General features: G+C 34.0%; 1 protein-coding gene and 1 pseudogene across 2 annotated transcripts; one reads left to right on the top strand and one right to left on the bottom strand.

Annotated features, from left to right (window-relative positions):
• The first annotated feature begins 4533 nt into the window (after window positions 1–4533).
• On the top strand, window positions 4534–11259 carry LOC143544203 (uncharacterized; annotated as a pseudogene). The gene is made up of 23 exons (XR_013137209.1): window positions 4534–4626; window positions 6398–6595; window positions 6685–6715; window positions 6815–6999; window positions 7073–7232; window positions 7332–7428; window positions 7530–7699; window positions 7808–7974; window positions 8055–8237; window positions 8305–8394; window positions 8504–8584; window positions 8717–8860; window positions 8955–9037; window positions 9147–9288; window positions 9409–9492; window positions 9590–9751; window positions 9834–9921; window positions 10033–10113; window positions 10210–10276; window positions 10366–10465; window positions 10756–10872; window positions 10948–11004; window positions 11094–11259. The product of XR_013137209.1 is annotated as an uncharacterized LOC143544203 (transcript).
• Window positions 11260–11859: 600 nt separating this feature from the next.
• Window positions 11860–13839, bottom strand: LOC143544202 (uncharacterized). Its single transcript, XM_077036352.1, has one exon. It carries the CDS (start codon window positions 13837–13839, stop codon window positions 11860–11862), a length of 1980 nt encoding a protein of 659 aa, XP_076892467.1.
• Between the last annotated feature and the right edge of the window lie 1070 nt (window positions 13840–14909).

Below are 14909 nucleotides of genomic sequence, written 5' to 3'. Positions count from 1 at the left end.
GAAGATGTCTCGAAGCCCAAGTGGGAGATTGTTATGTTATGGTCTCCGATCCATCATGGGTCGGGTCCGGTTTAGACGAATAGACAGAATTAGGAGATTAAGCTGTTTGAGTTTTGGCCAAGCCCAAAAGCTCTAATCAGGCCCAGTTTAGTTAAAGGGTTAAACCCTAATTGTCTAGTCTATATATTCTCTCCTGTACTTGTAAGTTTGTATCACTCAATAATAAGAAAACCCTAGTTATCGACAGTGGACGTAGGTCATACACCGTGACCGAACCACTTAAATCCTTGTGTCTCTTTCGTTTATTCTTTCGGTTTTACTATTGTATTCGTGTTTGTGTGTGACTCCGAACCTAACATCTGTTACTGAAGATTACTAGAGTTACTGGATGACTGGGATTGTTATTTGCTTTGACGGCGAGCTGGGGTTTATCGCAAGGCCTTCAAGTGGGAGATTGTTGGGTTATGAAGGCCTTTGGGCCGGTTTTATTAGGAGGCCCGGTTTTGGCTCCTAATTATGTTTAACCCTAATATTGTTTATTATATATATCCCATCATGTAATTGTAATCTTGATTCCGAGCTAATAAGAAAACCTAGTTGCAGCCCGTGGACGTAGGTCCCCTCGCGGGGACCGAACCACGTTAAATTCTTGTGTCGTTTAAATTTTCGTTTATGCGTGTTTATCGTTGTGCATGTGTGTGTTGTTTCGCTTCCGCGCGCCGCTTTGTTCCTAACAAATAAAAATCGAGGGCTACCAGTTCAATTTCACCTAATCGACCCCAAAAACTGGTACCACTAAAAATCGGTCAAATTAGTCAAAATAGTCATTTTTTGGTCATCATCGGTCAACTTTCGCTATATCAAAATAGTCAAAATCTTTAAAGTACATGAAAAACTATATTTATTGTAAATAATTATACATAAAATTGTGTGTGTGTGTGTAATTTTGGCAAATTACATACAAAATTTCCATCCGATTAATCCCTATTAGTCGCTAGCGGGTACCTATCGCCAACTAGCGCCTAACGAGTTCTACAACACATAAGTAGATTAAAAATCGGTCAAAATTAGCCAAAAATCAGTCAAAATTCACCAAAATCAGTCAAAATAATTTTAAGTATCTGAAAAAATATACTTATTTTGAAAAATCACATATAAATTATTGTGTGTGTATATAAATTTGAAAAACTATACATAAAATTCCAATCCGACTAATCCGTGTTAATCACTATCAATACCCTACCGCTCCAACTAACGCCTATCAAGTTCTACAACACCGCATCTTACATCTACCAAGTTATCATCCATAAACCAAAACTTAAAGCAACAATAGCAATTTTCCACAACTCACACAAACAAACACATAAAACAAACCCTAACCCTAACTACTACCATCCACATAACACACCATCTACACAAACATCAACAGATCAATACAAACAATAAAACTGTGTGTGTGTATATAATTTTGAAACTTGAAGCAACAGTAATGAATTGATACAAGTTACACACAGGTAAACACAACAAGCCCTGACCCTAAGTACTGCTATCAGGCATGATATATACACTGTATATATACTAATAATAATTTATAAATTGAATACCTTCAGAAGACTTACGCTTATAATCGCCATAGTCATTAGCGTCAACATCAACACCGGGAGGTCCAGGCCACATTGTGGAGCCTCTGGACTTATAGCCGGACGGTGAGTTGGAATACCGAGAAGAGGAGTCGTACTTATCGGATATGGATCTGGATCCGTAGCCGTAGGAGCTGGATCCGTAGCCGTAATTCGACATTGAAGATGATTGCAGAAACCCTAGATAGATATGACAATAATAGTAGTAATAATAATAATGGTTAGTTAAGTTAATAACTACTGGTGGTGGATAGTGGAATGTGTTAATATATGGTCCCTATTGTTTTGCTTTGTTTTCATATGTTGGAAGTATTTGAAACCCCACTCCAAATTTTAAATCTTGGGGCATTCTTAATGGGGTGCAAATCAGTCGAGCCCGAGCTTGACAATGCTCGAGCTCGGCTTATTTCTTTTAAAGCTCGAGCTTCGTTCGTTATTAGTTTTTCTAGCTCAGGTTCGGCTTGATTTATTAATTGATTTATATATATTTTTATTTATTTTTATATTTTTTCAATTAAAATTTAATATATCACATAATATATATTATTTACTTATTTTGTCAATTTATTAATTATTATATACATATATATACGTGTAAATATATATATATGTATGTATTATAAAAATTATATAAATGACATGCTCGTTTAAGCTCGCGAGCCAGCTCGAGCTCAATAAGTGAAGCTCGGGCTCAGGCTCAGTTATTAAACGATCTTATTTTTAGGCTTGAGCTCGAGCTCGTTTGTGCTCAGCTCGATCGAGCTTTTTCACGAGCCGGTCTTGAGTAGCTTGCAAACAACTCGGCTCGTTATGCACCCTGTTTCTCATCCCTTGTCGTCTTTCACTATCATTAAATCTAAAAAATCATTATATTTTCTCTTTCATTTTCAATTAAATAATATATTTATACCTTTATCGTTACCTTTTTCCTGTCATTCACTCAGAACCATTTTTGAAAAATATTAAAAACTACAAAAAATTATAGAGAGGTGAACAGCAGCCTTTCAAATATACAGCACCCTAAACTACTTCCTACATTATAAAAACCTAACTCGCAAAAAAGATGGATAGGATGTAAATGCTCGGGTTCAAAGTGAAAAAAAAAGACTAAATCTTTTTCAAAGTTTATTGTAATAAAATTGTAGTTATTTATTTGGGTTTGGGATCGGAAATAATAAGTTTTTTATATAATAAATGTGGTATTATGTTAATGAATCATATTATTGTTATGTATTAATAGCTACCAACATTATACCATTACATATCATGATAATTAGTGAAGTCATGTAATAATGACCTTAATCAAGTGTTTAGTGGCAAATCAGCCTAATTGAATATGATAATCAATTGAAGTATAATTCTTGAGTACCTAAGATTGGATGTTAAAATGCGTGACTGCTGATAACTAACTGTAAATTTGTAACATTAGAGAAGCTACTTCAACAATTGTTTGATTAAAGTAAGTTGATTGTAAATTAGAATGACTAGCAGTTTAATTGCCGAGACTTTGAATGAGGTGATATTATAAAAGTTATAACCTCTTGTTTTAAAACATACCAAGTGATTTTGATATAATGAAGTATTGAACAATGAATAACAAATTAGGAAGAGGAAGAAATGTTCGTGACAACTGTTATTACATGAGATATGACGAACCATGGAGGCTGTTTTATTTTTTATTTACTTTTAGTTTTTTAATACTTATTTGAGTAAATTATAAGAAAGGTCATTGTGAAATAATATTGTCATCATAAGCCTTACAAATGATTGCATTTAACAACTCATTGCAATGTACATCTATTGGGTTTTTTTTCCCTAAAAGATACATGTAGTAACAATAACATAAGTTTCATGCCTCGTAATCAACGCCCACAAGTAATTCATAAATCCTTTAATCGCGACGAGTAGATTATAAGGTTAAACTAGTTGCGACGAGTTAACTACTAATAACATAATTATCATTAACTTTTATTAAAAAAATTACATTTAGATTTAGATAAAAATATAATATCATATGGTTAATGCATAATGCATTTCCCAAATTTGAGAGTATCTAAGTTCATTCACAATTAATATGTTTTTTTAACGGTCAAAGCTTGAACGAGACTAACGAATAATTAGATACCTAGATCCTGATATAATACACCAAACAAACCAAATTTAAGAATCGAGAAACAAAACATTACACCAATGTAACTATACTTTAACACAAAGTTTCAAAGATTTCACAATATAAAGTTCAAAGACTTGTCCATATTGTCTATATAGAAAACATATAAAGAGGCATAAACTTGCACTTATAAATTTATAATATTAATGTAACAATCAAAAACTCTTTTATTTTCATCGGACACTACTCCAACAACGCCGCAAACCCATTATAGCTAAGGAAATCAGGTATGTGAACCCTAAATGGAAGCCTAAGACGAATGATTGTTGTGTGTTGAAAAGTGCATTCGAGCGCCTTAGAAACATCACGGCAATAAATTCTAGTGCTTTTGGGTTCATTCGGGTAAAGATAAAGGTCTATTTGATATGATATAATGGAATGGATGACGGAATGGAACGAACGTGGTAATGGAATGGGCTATTGCCCTTCCAATAAGATGTTTTGTTACCACAAGAGAATTAAATGGATCATTACCTTGCGTTGTTTGGTATGTAGGAAAAGAAAAAGAAAAAACAAAATAAAAATGGAAGTGAGTGGCGGTGGTGGTGGGAGGTAGGTGGCGATCGTGGTATTGGTGGGCGGTGATGGTGGTTGGCAGTGGCGGGTGGTGGTGGGCGACGGGAGATAATGGTGGTTGGAGGTGGGTGGTGGTGGCTACGGTAGATGTGGCGGTAGGCAACGGTGACGGTGGGCGACAGGTGGTGGTGGTGAGGGGCGGGGGCGATGGTTGATGGCGGCGGCAGGCGAGTGGTGCCTGGCACTGCTAGTGGTGGCGGTAATGGCGGCTGTGGACGGCGATGTTGGTGGGTGTTGATGGTAGTGGGGGGTGGTGGTGGAGGTTATATAGGGTGAAAGAGGGAATATAATGAAAAAATAACATCTAACAATACTAATAAAAGAAAATAGTGGAGATGATGTGACAATCTCACATTCATTCTTGGTCTAATCTCTCTTCTCATTCATTCTACGTATCCATGGGTTATGGGCAAAATCATTTTGACAAATAGGCTACAATTTCCTTTCTAATCTCTCATCCCATCCATCCTATCTCTCCATAGGTTATGGGTCAAAATAATTTTGGCAAATGGGTCATAATTTTCTTTATAATTCTCTAATTCCTCATCTTATATAGTTTACATATCTATGGATCATGAGTCAAAACAATTTTAACAAATGAATTATAATTTCTCTTATAATTCTCTAACTTTCATCTCATTTATCATAACTATCCATGGATAAATGTTGTATATAAACAGATTTTTTCTAATTTGTAAATTTAAGATTATAGACTTCCTATTATTTGTACTATATATATTTTATTTTCTTTTTACCTTTAATTTTGTTCATTTTTAAAATAATGGATGTTATTTATTTTATTATTTGACAAATCCCGTGTGATACACGGGTTTAAAAGCTAGTGAGGTATAGATGTAATGAAATTAGGGTGTTTAGAGGGAATTGTATAGGCAATGTAACGAGCTATTCCATTTTATTGACCAGTCAAACACATTTTTCTCTATTACCCGCAAAGAGCCATTTTAAGTGAGTTAACTGATTTTACTTAATTTAAAAAGTCAAAATTTACTGTTGGGTTTCAGTTATGGTTATAATAACCTAACCACATTCAGTTGAAACTTGAAAGTCAAACAGATTGAGTAGGAACGTGTTTATCTGATTCACTCAGGTAATATCATTCTATTTAGTTGCATCGGTTTCAATTCACAGTAATACATACATTCACGCAGGGTTTATGATCAATCGATCGCATAGAATAGATAATGGAGTTTAAACCGCGTGATTACAGAGCTCAACAACAAGCCTATTCACTCACACCAGTTTCAGCTTCTTCACATCCTCTATGTTCCTCATCAAACACGCAGGTGTAGTTATCGTGCTTTCGTTAACCGATTGTTAGGTTTTTTGTTATTGATGATAATTTATAGGTTATTGATTTTATTGTTTTTTCTAGAAATTAGAATTTTATGATCATCTATGATCTATAACGAAAGGTACTTTAAACAGTGTTGTACAAATCGCTAATCGGCCGGTGGGATACCGACTAGTGATTGATCGAATTGTAAATACACACGGTCTTACAACTTTGCCGAGACCTATGTTTTTGGTAAACACTGCGACCCCCTAGGTATTCTCTACCTACCCACCTGTGTCAGTTTCGGGTACAAGTACCCTTTGTTGAAGGCCGTACTATAGTTACACACACACACACATATTTATTTGTAAAATTTTGAAGTATACAGGTTTTAACCCCTCTTGAGTCTTGACCCGCTCAGGAGCGAAATGGCCAGAAATTGGCTGGAATTAGGGCAAATTAGGCATGATTAGACCGATTAGCGATTAAGTAGACCGATTACCAAAAATTTAATCAGTAAATCACCGATTAGCGACTAGTACTAATCGTCGGTTAATATTGATTTTTCCGACACTGACTTTAGATGAAGAATTCATAAATATAGATGACAATTGATTTAGATTTTCATTTATGTCTTATAGTCTTTCTCATGAACCAAGTTATGACAATGTGTATCATATTGATATCAGTGCTAAGTTTAATCATATGCCATGACAGGATAATGTGAGCATTGAATTCTTTGACCCCTTAAGGGGTCTATCAACAGAAATACCTGAATCTGTTGAAGATACAACTGTTGCAGAAAAACATCATGCTAGTCAAACCACCTCTCATCTATCAGCGAAGGAATGGACTTCGTTTAATAGGTTATTGATGCAGAAATTTCCCGTGCCAAAAATGATTTCAGTTTCTGCCGTAAGTCTTTCATAATTTAAATATTATGGTTCAAACAAAAAACAGAATGCCCTATAATTGGTAATAACCTGCATCTTTTTTCACTATAGCTGTCAAGCAAAACTATAAGAGGCAAGAAGGGTATGCTTATTAATAATTCTCACGTTTCTGCTTCAGTTACACTGAATATGTAGTTGAGTAACTTGAAAATGTTTATTTTATTTAAATCTTGTTAATCAGAAATTGGAGAATTACCTGTAAATACACAGTCAGATGAACTGAATGATTCTGAAAAGTTGACTGAAAAAGGGTTTAAGACTGTAAGCCAACAGGAGTATGTACAACGGTTGCATGAACTTAAAGATGAGATCACGCGTTCTTGGCGTTCTGGTGATCGTGTAACATCTTTAAAGTTATCAATTAAGGTATTACCTCAGTGCTACTTTTTTCTGAATACAATATTGTAATTTACGACTAAGTTATTTTGTCAAACTGCAGGTTGCTAGACTTCTGAATGACACGTGCGTGGCACAATTTTATCCAACTTTATTTGTTCTAGCTACTGATATAATGGACATGTTAGGTGATATGGTGTGGGACCGAATTAGGGAGAAAGCTGAATTTGCAGATGACGGGACCAAGATTTGCACTTTATCAGGTTTTTATTGTTTCTGCAGTCACAGAATTATGAAATTACTTCACTACCAATGTTTATGATGTTATTGAATTTCACATAGATATGCATGACCTTTTGTAGATGAATTTGAAGCAAATAATATATGCATCGAAGCCAAAGAGACATGCAATAACTGGTTCAGGAAAATTGCTTCTATTCATGAGCTTCTTCCACGCATGTGAATCCCTTATCCTTATCTTTCTTTCAGTACATTATAACATCATGTATATGCGTAACAATTTAACTTAGTGAAATTGCTAATTTGACATTTTCCTTTAGCTATCTTGAGCTTGCTATATTGCCATGCTGGTGGTTCCTGCGTGATGATGTCACGGATGACCTCATGCGTCTGGTTATGATGATAAGGGGAATTGCAGATCCATTGGCATCAGCTTATTGTCGCTTCTTTTTGATTCATCGTGCCCAAAAACTTCCCCAACGCGATACAGGTACACGTTTTTTTATTTATTATTGTTTTTTTTTATATTTTAACGTGCAGCATATAAATATTTGCAGCTCTATACATATATCTTAATGTGTTTTTGACTATTATGTAGGGCATCTAGTAACTTGCATCGGTGATCAAAAAATTATACTGAAGCAAATTGTATCTACAAAAGCAACCAAGTATGGGAACTTTTTGGGAGATCACAAGTTGCTTATTAGCTTGATGGAACCAACAATCGAGTATACTATGAGATGCATTTTTAAGGATCCAAATAAGGTTAGATATGCTGACTTCTTGACTGTTCATTAATTGCTTTCATTTTAACTGTCTAATAAACAGTATTGTGATATTCACAGGTTGCTGATATGATTGTGAGACTTGAATTAGGGAAAAGCCCATTAGAGTTAAATGGGAAAGTTCCTTTGATATCAATAATCCTGCATTATTTACTCAAGGAGCTTCCAATTGAAGTAGTTTGTTCTAATGCTTTAGAAATTCTTCACCTTGTTGACTGCAGTAGTGATTTTTCGTTTGATCAGGTATTTTGTAGAAGAAATTACTTTTATTAAATTTACTTTATGCATTATCAAGCTGTTATCTGGGCAGTGTTTAAATTACAAGATGCTTTGATTGAAGCTTTGTGAGGGAATACATCAAGTGAACATGGTTGATGCAGTAATCGATGAAGTAATTCAGGTACTTTTTGAAAAGTTAAGGAATGCCAGTTTGCTATATCTAATAATATTTTTAATCATCAAATAATATGAACTCTTCCACTTAATAGTTTTCTAAAGTTTCATTTCAGGCTGCTAACAAAAGGAAGATTCTTGATGAGTACTTGAAGATCTTGGATGCCCATATGGATATTATTCTTTATTATAAGATGGTACATTTTATGAACTATGATATTTTAATTAGAGTTATCTGGCACTAAAGTCAAGTTATTTGTTTTCAGTTAGTTTCTGCAGTTGATGTATTGTTTGCCCACAAATTTATGCACTTTGCCTATATTTTTCAGGATCAATCTCTAAGTTCTATTCTAAGTGAAATATTTGAAAGATTATGCAGTGAAGTGGTTACTGAAGATGAAATGGCTACCCTGCAATCAATCGTTGTGAAGCTGGTTACACATTTTGATGACATGAAATATGTTTTCGATCTGGTAAGCTAAACAAGAAACAGAAACATAAAATGTTCAAATTTCAAAATGTTCAAATAACTATTAATCTGATAATAGTTATTTTTTCTTAATACAGGATTATTTTGTTGACATATTAGATGTCATGCATGGGAGTTCAAGAAGCATTGTATGCATGCACATCCTCACTAATGCCACAAGGTACTGTTTTCTATTACAATCTGAAAAAACTTACATGTTGTAAATCGTTAAATAATATAGGAAAAACTGTGAATTTAATTTGGTTCTTTTGGCATTTATAATCGAGCAGAAAGGATAGCATTGATGATCCAACCACTGTAAAACTGCTTTTTGATGTTGCTCAGTCTCTGCATGATAATGTAGACTTTTCAAACACGAGACAGGATGATAATCAACAGGCAGAGCGTTTGGTTGCTCGTTTTGTTGATAAGGTAATTTGTTTTCTGGTCTTATTAATGCTTGTTTATAAGTTTATTTTTATTCCATGATATTTGCTTCATCAAAACATCCAATGTGTATAATTTGTAATGCTGACTGTCCATTATTGTTAGGTTGACCATGGTAAGGATTTGGATCGCCATTTGACTTTCTTGGTTGAGTGTCGTGGAGCTTTCAGTAGCATGAATGATTTGAAGGTATACAGTGTTTATTTGTAGTTGCTATGCCATATATTTTTTTTAAAATTAACAAATGCATTGACTTTAATCACTGACAATTCGACTCGATTTGCAGGAGATTCTTGTTCATTCAAGCAATCTTTTAGCTACCGGAGCTTTGAAAGAGAAAAAGGATAATCTCAATTTTATAAAATCTTGCATCACTTTTAATGAAGTTACAATACCATCTATCCCATCTTATTCCAGGCAGTTAATCTTATATCTTGAAACCGCAGAGGTAAAGTTTTGTAATCTTTGACCTGTTAACAACCGATCATGAGCACTTTTATTAATATTATTATTATTCATTTTAATTTCAGATTTCTTTGTTTGGAGGCTTGATTTCTCATTCAGATGGACTTCTAGATTCTGCAGTCTGCTGCTTACAAAATGTCTATTTGGTAGATGGTCAGTTTTGTCAGATACATTAGTGTCTTAGTATTTTTTTTATAATCAATTTTGACTTATCTTACTTTATTGGAAATATGCATTATCTTTCTATATATTTTTGGTATGTAGGTTTGAAGAAATCCAATGAAGACGCTGATGGTATTATTTCATTAACTAGAAAGCTGTGCAGCTTCATGCTCATGATTCCAGGTTATTACATACGGTTATCTTTGTGTTTCAACTCTATAAAATAATAAACAATTTGAATCTTTTTTAGTTAACTTATGTTGAGTTTTCTTGTTAAAGGTAATTCGGAACAAGGAGCTATGTATATTCCAAAGAGCATATTATCATTGCTTGATTCGCAATCATGGTTAGGATTCCATCTTTCAAATCTTAATTCGATAATGGAAACAGATATATATATTTATACTTGTTTCATGATTTATGACAATTTTGTAGGGTTACACCAAAACTAAGGATAAGGGTATTATGTTCTCTTCTTTCATTAACTGCTACATTTGCTCAAAATGAGCTCCCATATTATGCAATTCATGAAGAGGTACTTCTGAAATCCTATTTACACCTTTTATAAATAAATGCACTGTAATGGGTCAAAACAGGTAATATCAAAATTTTAACTTTTTTATATACTTGTGGGTCAAATATGACCAAAATTGTATTTCTAATAATAATATAACTTTTTGAATAAAATAATTTTGGGAGTTTTATACTTTAAAATACTGTTTGGGTTGTTTTCGACTCGTTTGACCCGTTCAATCCATTTGACCAGTTTTGCTTTAACTTTATATGAAATTTCTAAAATGACACGAGGCTTGATTATTTTTTTAGGTTATAAGCAATGATCGTTTATTTCTTGGTGATGCAACGTATTGTCAAGAACTCAGGTTGTTATCTAGCGTTATTATTCAAAACATGGTTGATACTATTGCACAAGAATCTTCACAGGTGATTAAGTAAAAATTAGCATGCATTTACCGAAAGATTTAACGTGTTTATCGTGATACTAATAATCCTGCTCAGGTTACGCGTGGAAAGCTGGCACTTGAAGCTTGCAACTGCATCGCCTCAGTTTTTAAAGTAAGTTTTATATTTTTTTTTTATCATTTGGTACAAATAACGAATAATGTAACAACTATTAATTCGCTTTTGGTTTTCTGTTTGTTCAGGTGAATCATGAGATATCGTCTGTATGCGCTAAGTTGATGGAAACGGCTGTATCATGTCTTGGAGGTGCTGATAAATATTTGCAGTCAACTACTGATTTTGTGCATAAACAGTCTCCAATATCTGTTGGGGGAGAATAACTGTTAATACTATTGAGATCAAACATAAAATGGACAATTTTTTTTTGTAGTATTTTTGTTGTGAAGTTTTTATGTTAAGATTTTTGAAACAAGATATTTACCAAATAGATGTATCTTTTGATCACTTAAACCAATGATCCTACAATTTTCAACATAATAATTAATAGTATACACTGTTGTGATTCATACTCCACTTTCTGATCACAAAACCATGGTGATTCATACCCCATTTGATCACTTCCAATTAATGATTCTATAATTTCCATAAGATCATATGCACCATTATAATTCATACTCCACTTTTTGATTATACACTATTGTGATTTATACTCCAAAAAATTTGATTGACCTGTAACATGTTCAATCATGAACTGCAATTTATTGCACACAGATACACCAAATACTAAAGAAATTTGACAACTCACAAATCAAAATTAGACTGTATCACATAAAGGATTAACATTGAGATGCTCCACTTTCATTTGATCGGACATAAAAAAATTCCGGGTCGGTTCCACGGTTTGGGTTGGGTAAGGTTTATCACATAATAAAAATACAATAAAATAATAAAAAAGACATCGTCATTAGAAATTAAAAAACAACTGCCATTACGAGTTAAAACAAATAACTACCTATAATTGTTCCGGCGACTTTCCATCTTTTGAAATCGTTGCATTGCATCTTCGACCGAAACTTGTTGAAATAGCTCCCTTTCTATGTAACAAATGCTAGAATCGTTCATGTATCCATCACTCGTCCAATTACGTAGATCCGCCTTCACATCGTTCATTGAAGAAAAACACCTTTTAATACTTGTCGTTGCAACGGGCAAAACCAATGATAACTTTATTAAACGGTAGACCAATGGATAATCAATGTGTTTTCTTGTTTCCACCATCATTTTGGCAAGATCACTTACACCATTCAAGTTGGCAAACCGCTCATCTTCTTTCACATTAGTAATGTAATGCCCGAGTTCATATATAAGCTTGTCTTTTTCATCAAAATTAAAATCATACGGATACATCTCGGCCAACTTTAACAAGTTTAGTTTATTAAAGGCACTAAAATTACAAGACGGGCTCAAAGAACTCATATACGTAAGCAAGTTAGTGGTTACCTCATTAAAGCGATTTTCAAGCTCTTGGACTTGCATATCGAGAACCATGTTGAAATTTTTAACCACATAATGGTCACGGTTGGTGATGCCGGTCTTCCTTCTTTGACATTTCGGGTCAACATACTCGGCTTTCATATCAACCACTTCAATATCATATTTGTCACAAAAGGATGTGACATCTTTCAAAAGCGAGTCAAAACCTTCAAGCCGATAACTTTTTAAGTCTTCTTTAGCTAATTTAACTAGCTCAATTGCATTCATAATATCTTGATCTTTTCTTTGAAGTACTTCACACAATGCGGAAGTAACACACAAGATGTGCTTCATCAAATGTAAATAAAATACAAAACTAAAAGTTTTCATGTATAACTGAAGACCATTTGCTTGACTTCTGTCCACACTAATTTCTCCCGAAGTTTCTATATATTCAAGCACTTCAATAACACTAGGATATAAAACAAGTAAACGGAGAATTGTTTTTTCATGAGAACTTTGTGTATCTCTGTCTCTTACAAGTGACGAATCTTGATTTGTTTCACTTTCGGTTTCAACTTCCAGTTCAGGATTCAATCCCAATCTTTCTCTTTGACATTCTCTTATTGAATCTATTTGCTTGCAAGATGCACCAACGACATTTACTAAGTCTGATACTTCTTTAAAAAATTTAAAAATTTCATGATGTTTGGTTGCAAGGGCCACAACGACAAGTTGAAGTTGGTGAGCAAAACAATGAACATAATATGCTGAAGAATGTTCTTTCAAAATCAAAGCTTTCAAATCATTAAACTCATTGAACATGTTGCTTGCACTGCCATATCCTTGACCTCTAACCCTACCAAAACTCAAACTGTGGCGAGCAAATAATTCATCAATTGCAGATTTAAGAGATAGCGCGCTTGTTTCCATAACATGCACAAGACCAATAAACCGTTCCTTCACAAATCCTAATTTATCAACGTATCTCAAAACCACGGCCACTTGTTCCTTTTCAGAAATATCTCTCGATTCATCAATTAATACTGAAAAGACATCATCGCCAAGCTCTTCAAATATCTTCTTTAACACTTCTCCCGCAAAACAATTACAAATTTCTTTTTGGAATGGTAGAGCCGTCATTTGGTTATTCCCGGGAACATTACTCAATACAACCTTACTAATTTCTTCATTTAATTCTCCAAGCAATTCTAAAAACTCTATGAAATGCCATCTATAAAGAGACGTTTCAGACTCATCATCACCACAAAAATCTAACACGCCATTCAACAATGCTTTAGCAAGCGTAATCGACGCATTTAATCGGATTCCACATTGTCTTTTCGGTATACCAGCTCCTTCGTCAACGACCACATCTATAGATCGAGCTTGCTTCAGTAAATCCTCCCCTTTCTTACGCGCTTTATTATAAAAACTATTACATTTACCAACATGACCACCAAATTTCTCCCGAGCCTTCTGCCAACACCGTACCCCTTCACTCACAAACGTCATTTTGTCCGCTTTCCTTAAACAAGTAACAAAACAAGCAATACACTTTATCTGTCTTGACACTATATTCCAACCAATTTCCATATTCACCGGCCTACCATTCATGATTAAAACGTCTTAATTTACCACTATAATTTGTTTGTGGAAAATCATGCTCGGTTGGTTGACACGGACCTCTAATCAGATATGCGCGTCTAATTTCATCCTTTTGAGTCGAGTGGTAATATGAAATTGGTTTCCTTTCCGAAGGGTCAAGCGGAAGGTCATCCAAATCTATTTTCGGCGGTTTACTACTTGACGATGACAATCCATGGTTCGACGGTTCGCTTTGGAAATATCTCATTATACCTATAAATTAAATTCAAGTTTCAACAAATCAACATTTAGTTTAAGTTAACAATTTTATAACTTAATAATATAAAAAGTAAAACAGTAATTAATTAAATGATACAGTCTATTAAATCAAATTAACAAAGAGTGAAACCTGTTCGAAATGTAGAGTGGAAGGTGGTGAGGACTGGTGGCGCCGCGGCGGTGGCCGGAGCGGAGGATGGTCGATAGAGCGGTCGTATTGTTTTGTTTGATGTTTACTGTCAAAAGACAAACCCTAAAGTGAACATGTAAAAATAAAAAATATATAAAAACAAAAATGTTTTGAAAAAATTGTGAGGGAAGGACCTTAATGGAGACCGTATCAAATTTATCGAGCTCGACTTTACTCATGAGCGTCTATTATTTAACTTTTATACTATTGTATGTATGCACACAATTATAATGTATAAAATTTTATTAATAAATTGAAACGAGCCGAGCTTGAGATTTAGAAATAGAGATCAAAACTAGCCATGCTCAATCTCTGTGTAAGTTAAACGAGGCTAGTGAGGCTTGGCCTCGGCTCGGGTCGTTTGCACCCCTAACTACTACACCACTTGTTTAGTTTTGTTAAGTGTTTGTTCACTCTGGTTTTTATTATTCTACTAAAATTCAAAATTTTGGGTTTTTGGTGAACCCCTCAGACTACTTTTATTGGTGACCTCTTATAAGGTCATGATACTATTTAAAAAATAAATGAA

This window comes from Bidens hawaiensis, unplaced genomic scaffold, assembly GCF_021521415.1.
Source record: "Bidens hawaiensis isolate Kalapana, Puna unplaced genomic scaffold, B.hawaiensis_p1.1 tig00013494_1, whole genome shotgun sequence".
In the NCBI taxonomy this organism is placed as follows: Eukaryota; Viridiplantae; Streptophyta; class Magnoliopsida; order Asterales; family Asteraceae; genus Bidens; species Bidens hawaiensis.
This window is presented reverse-complemented; position numbering and strand designations above follow the sequence as displayed.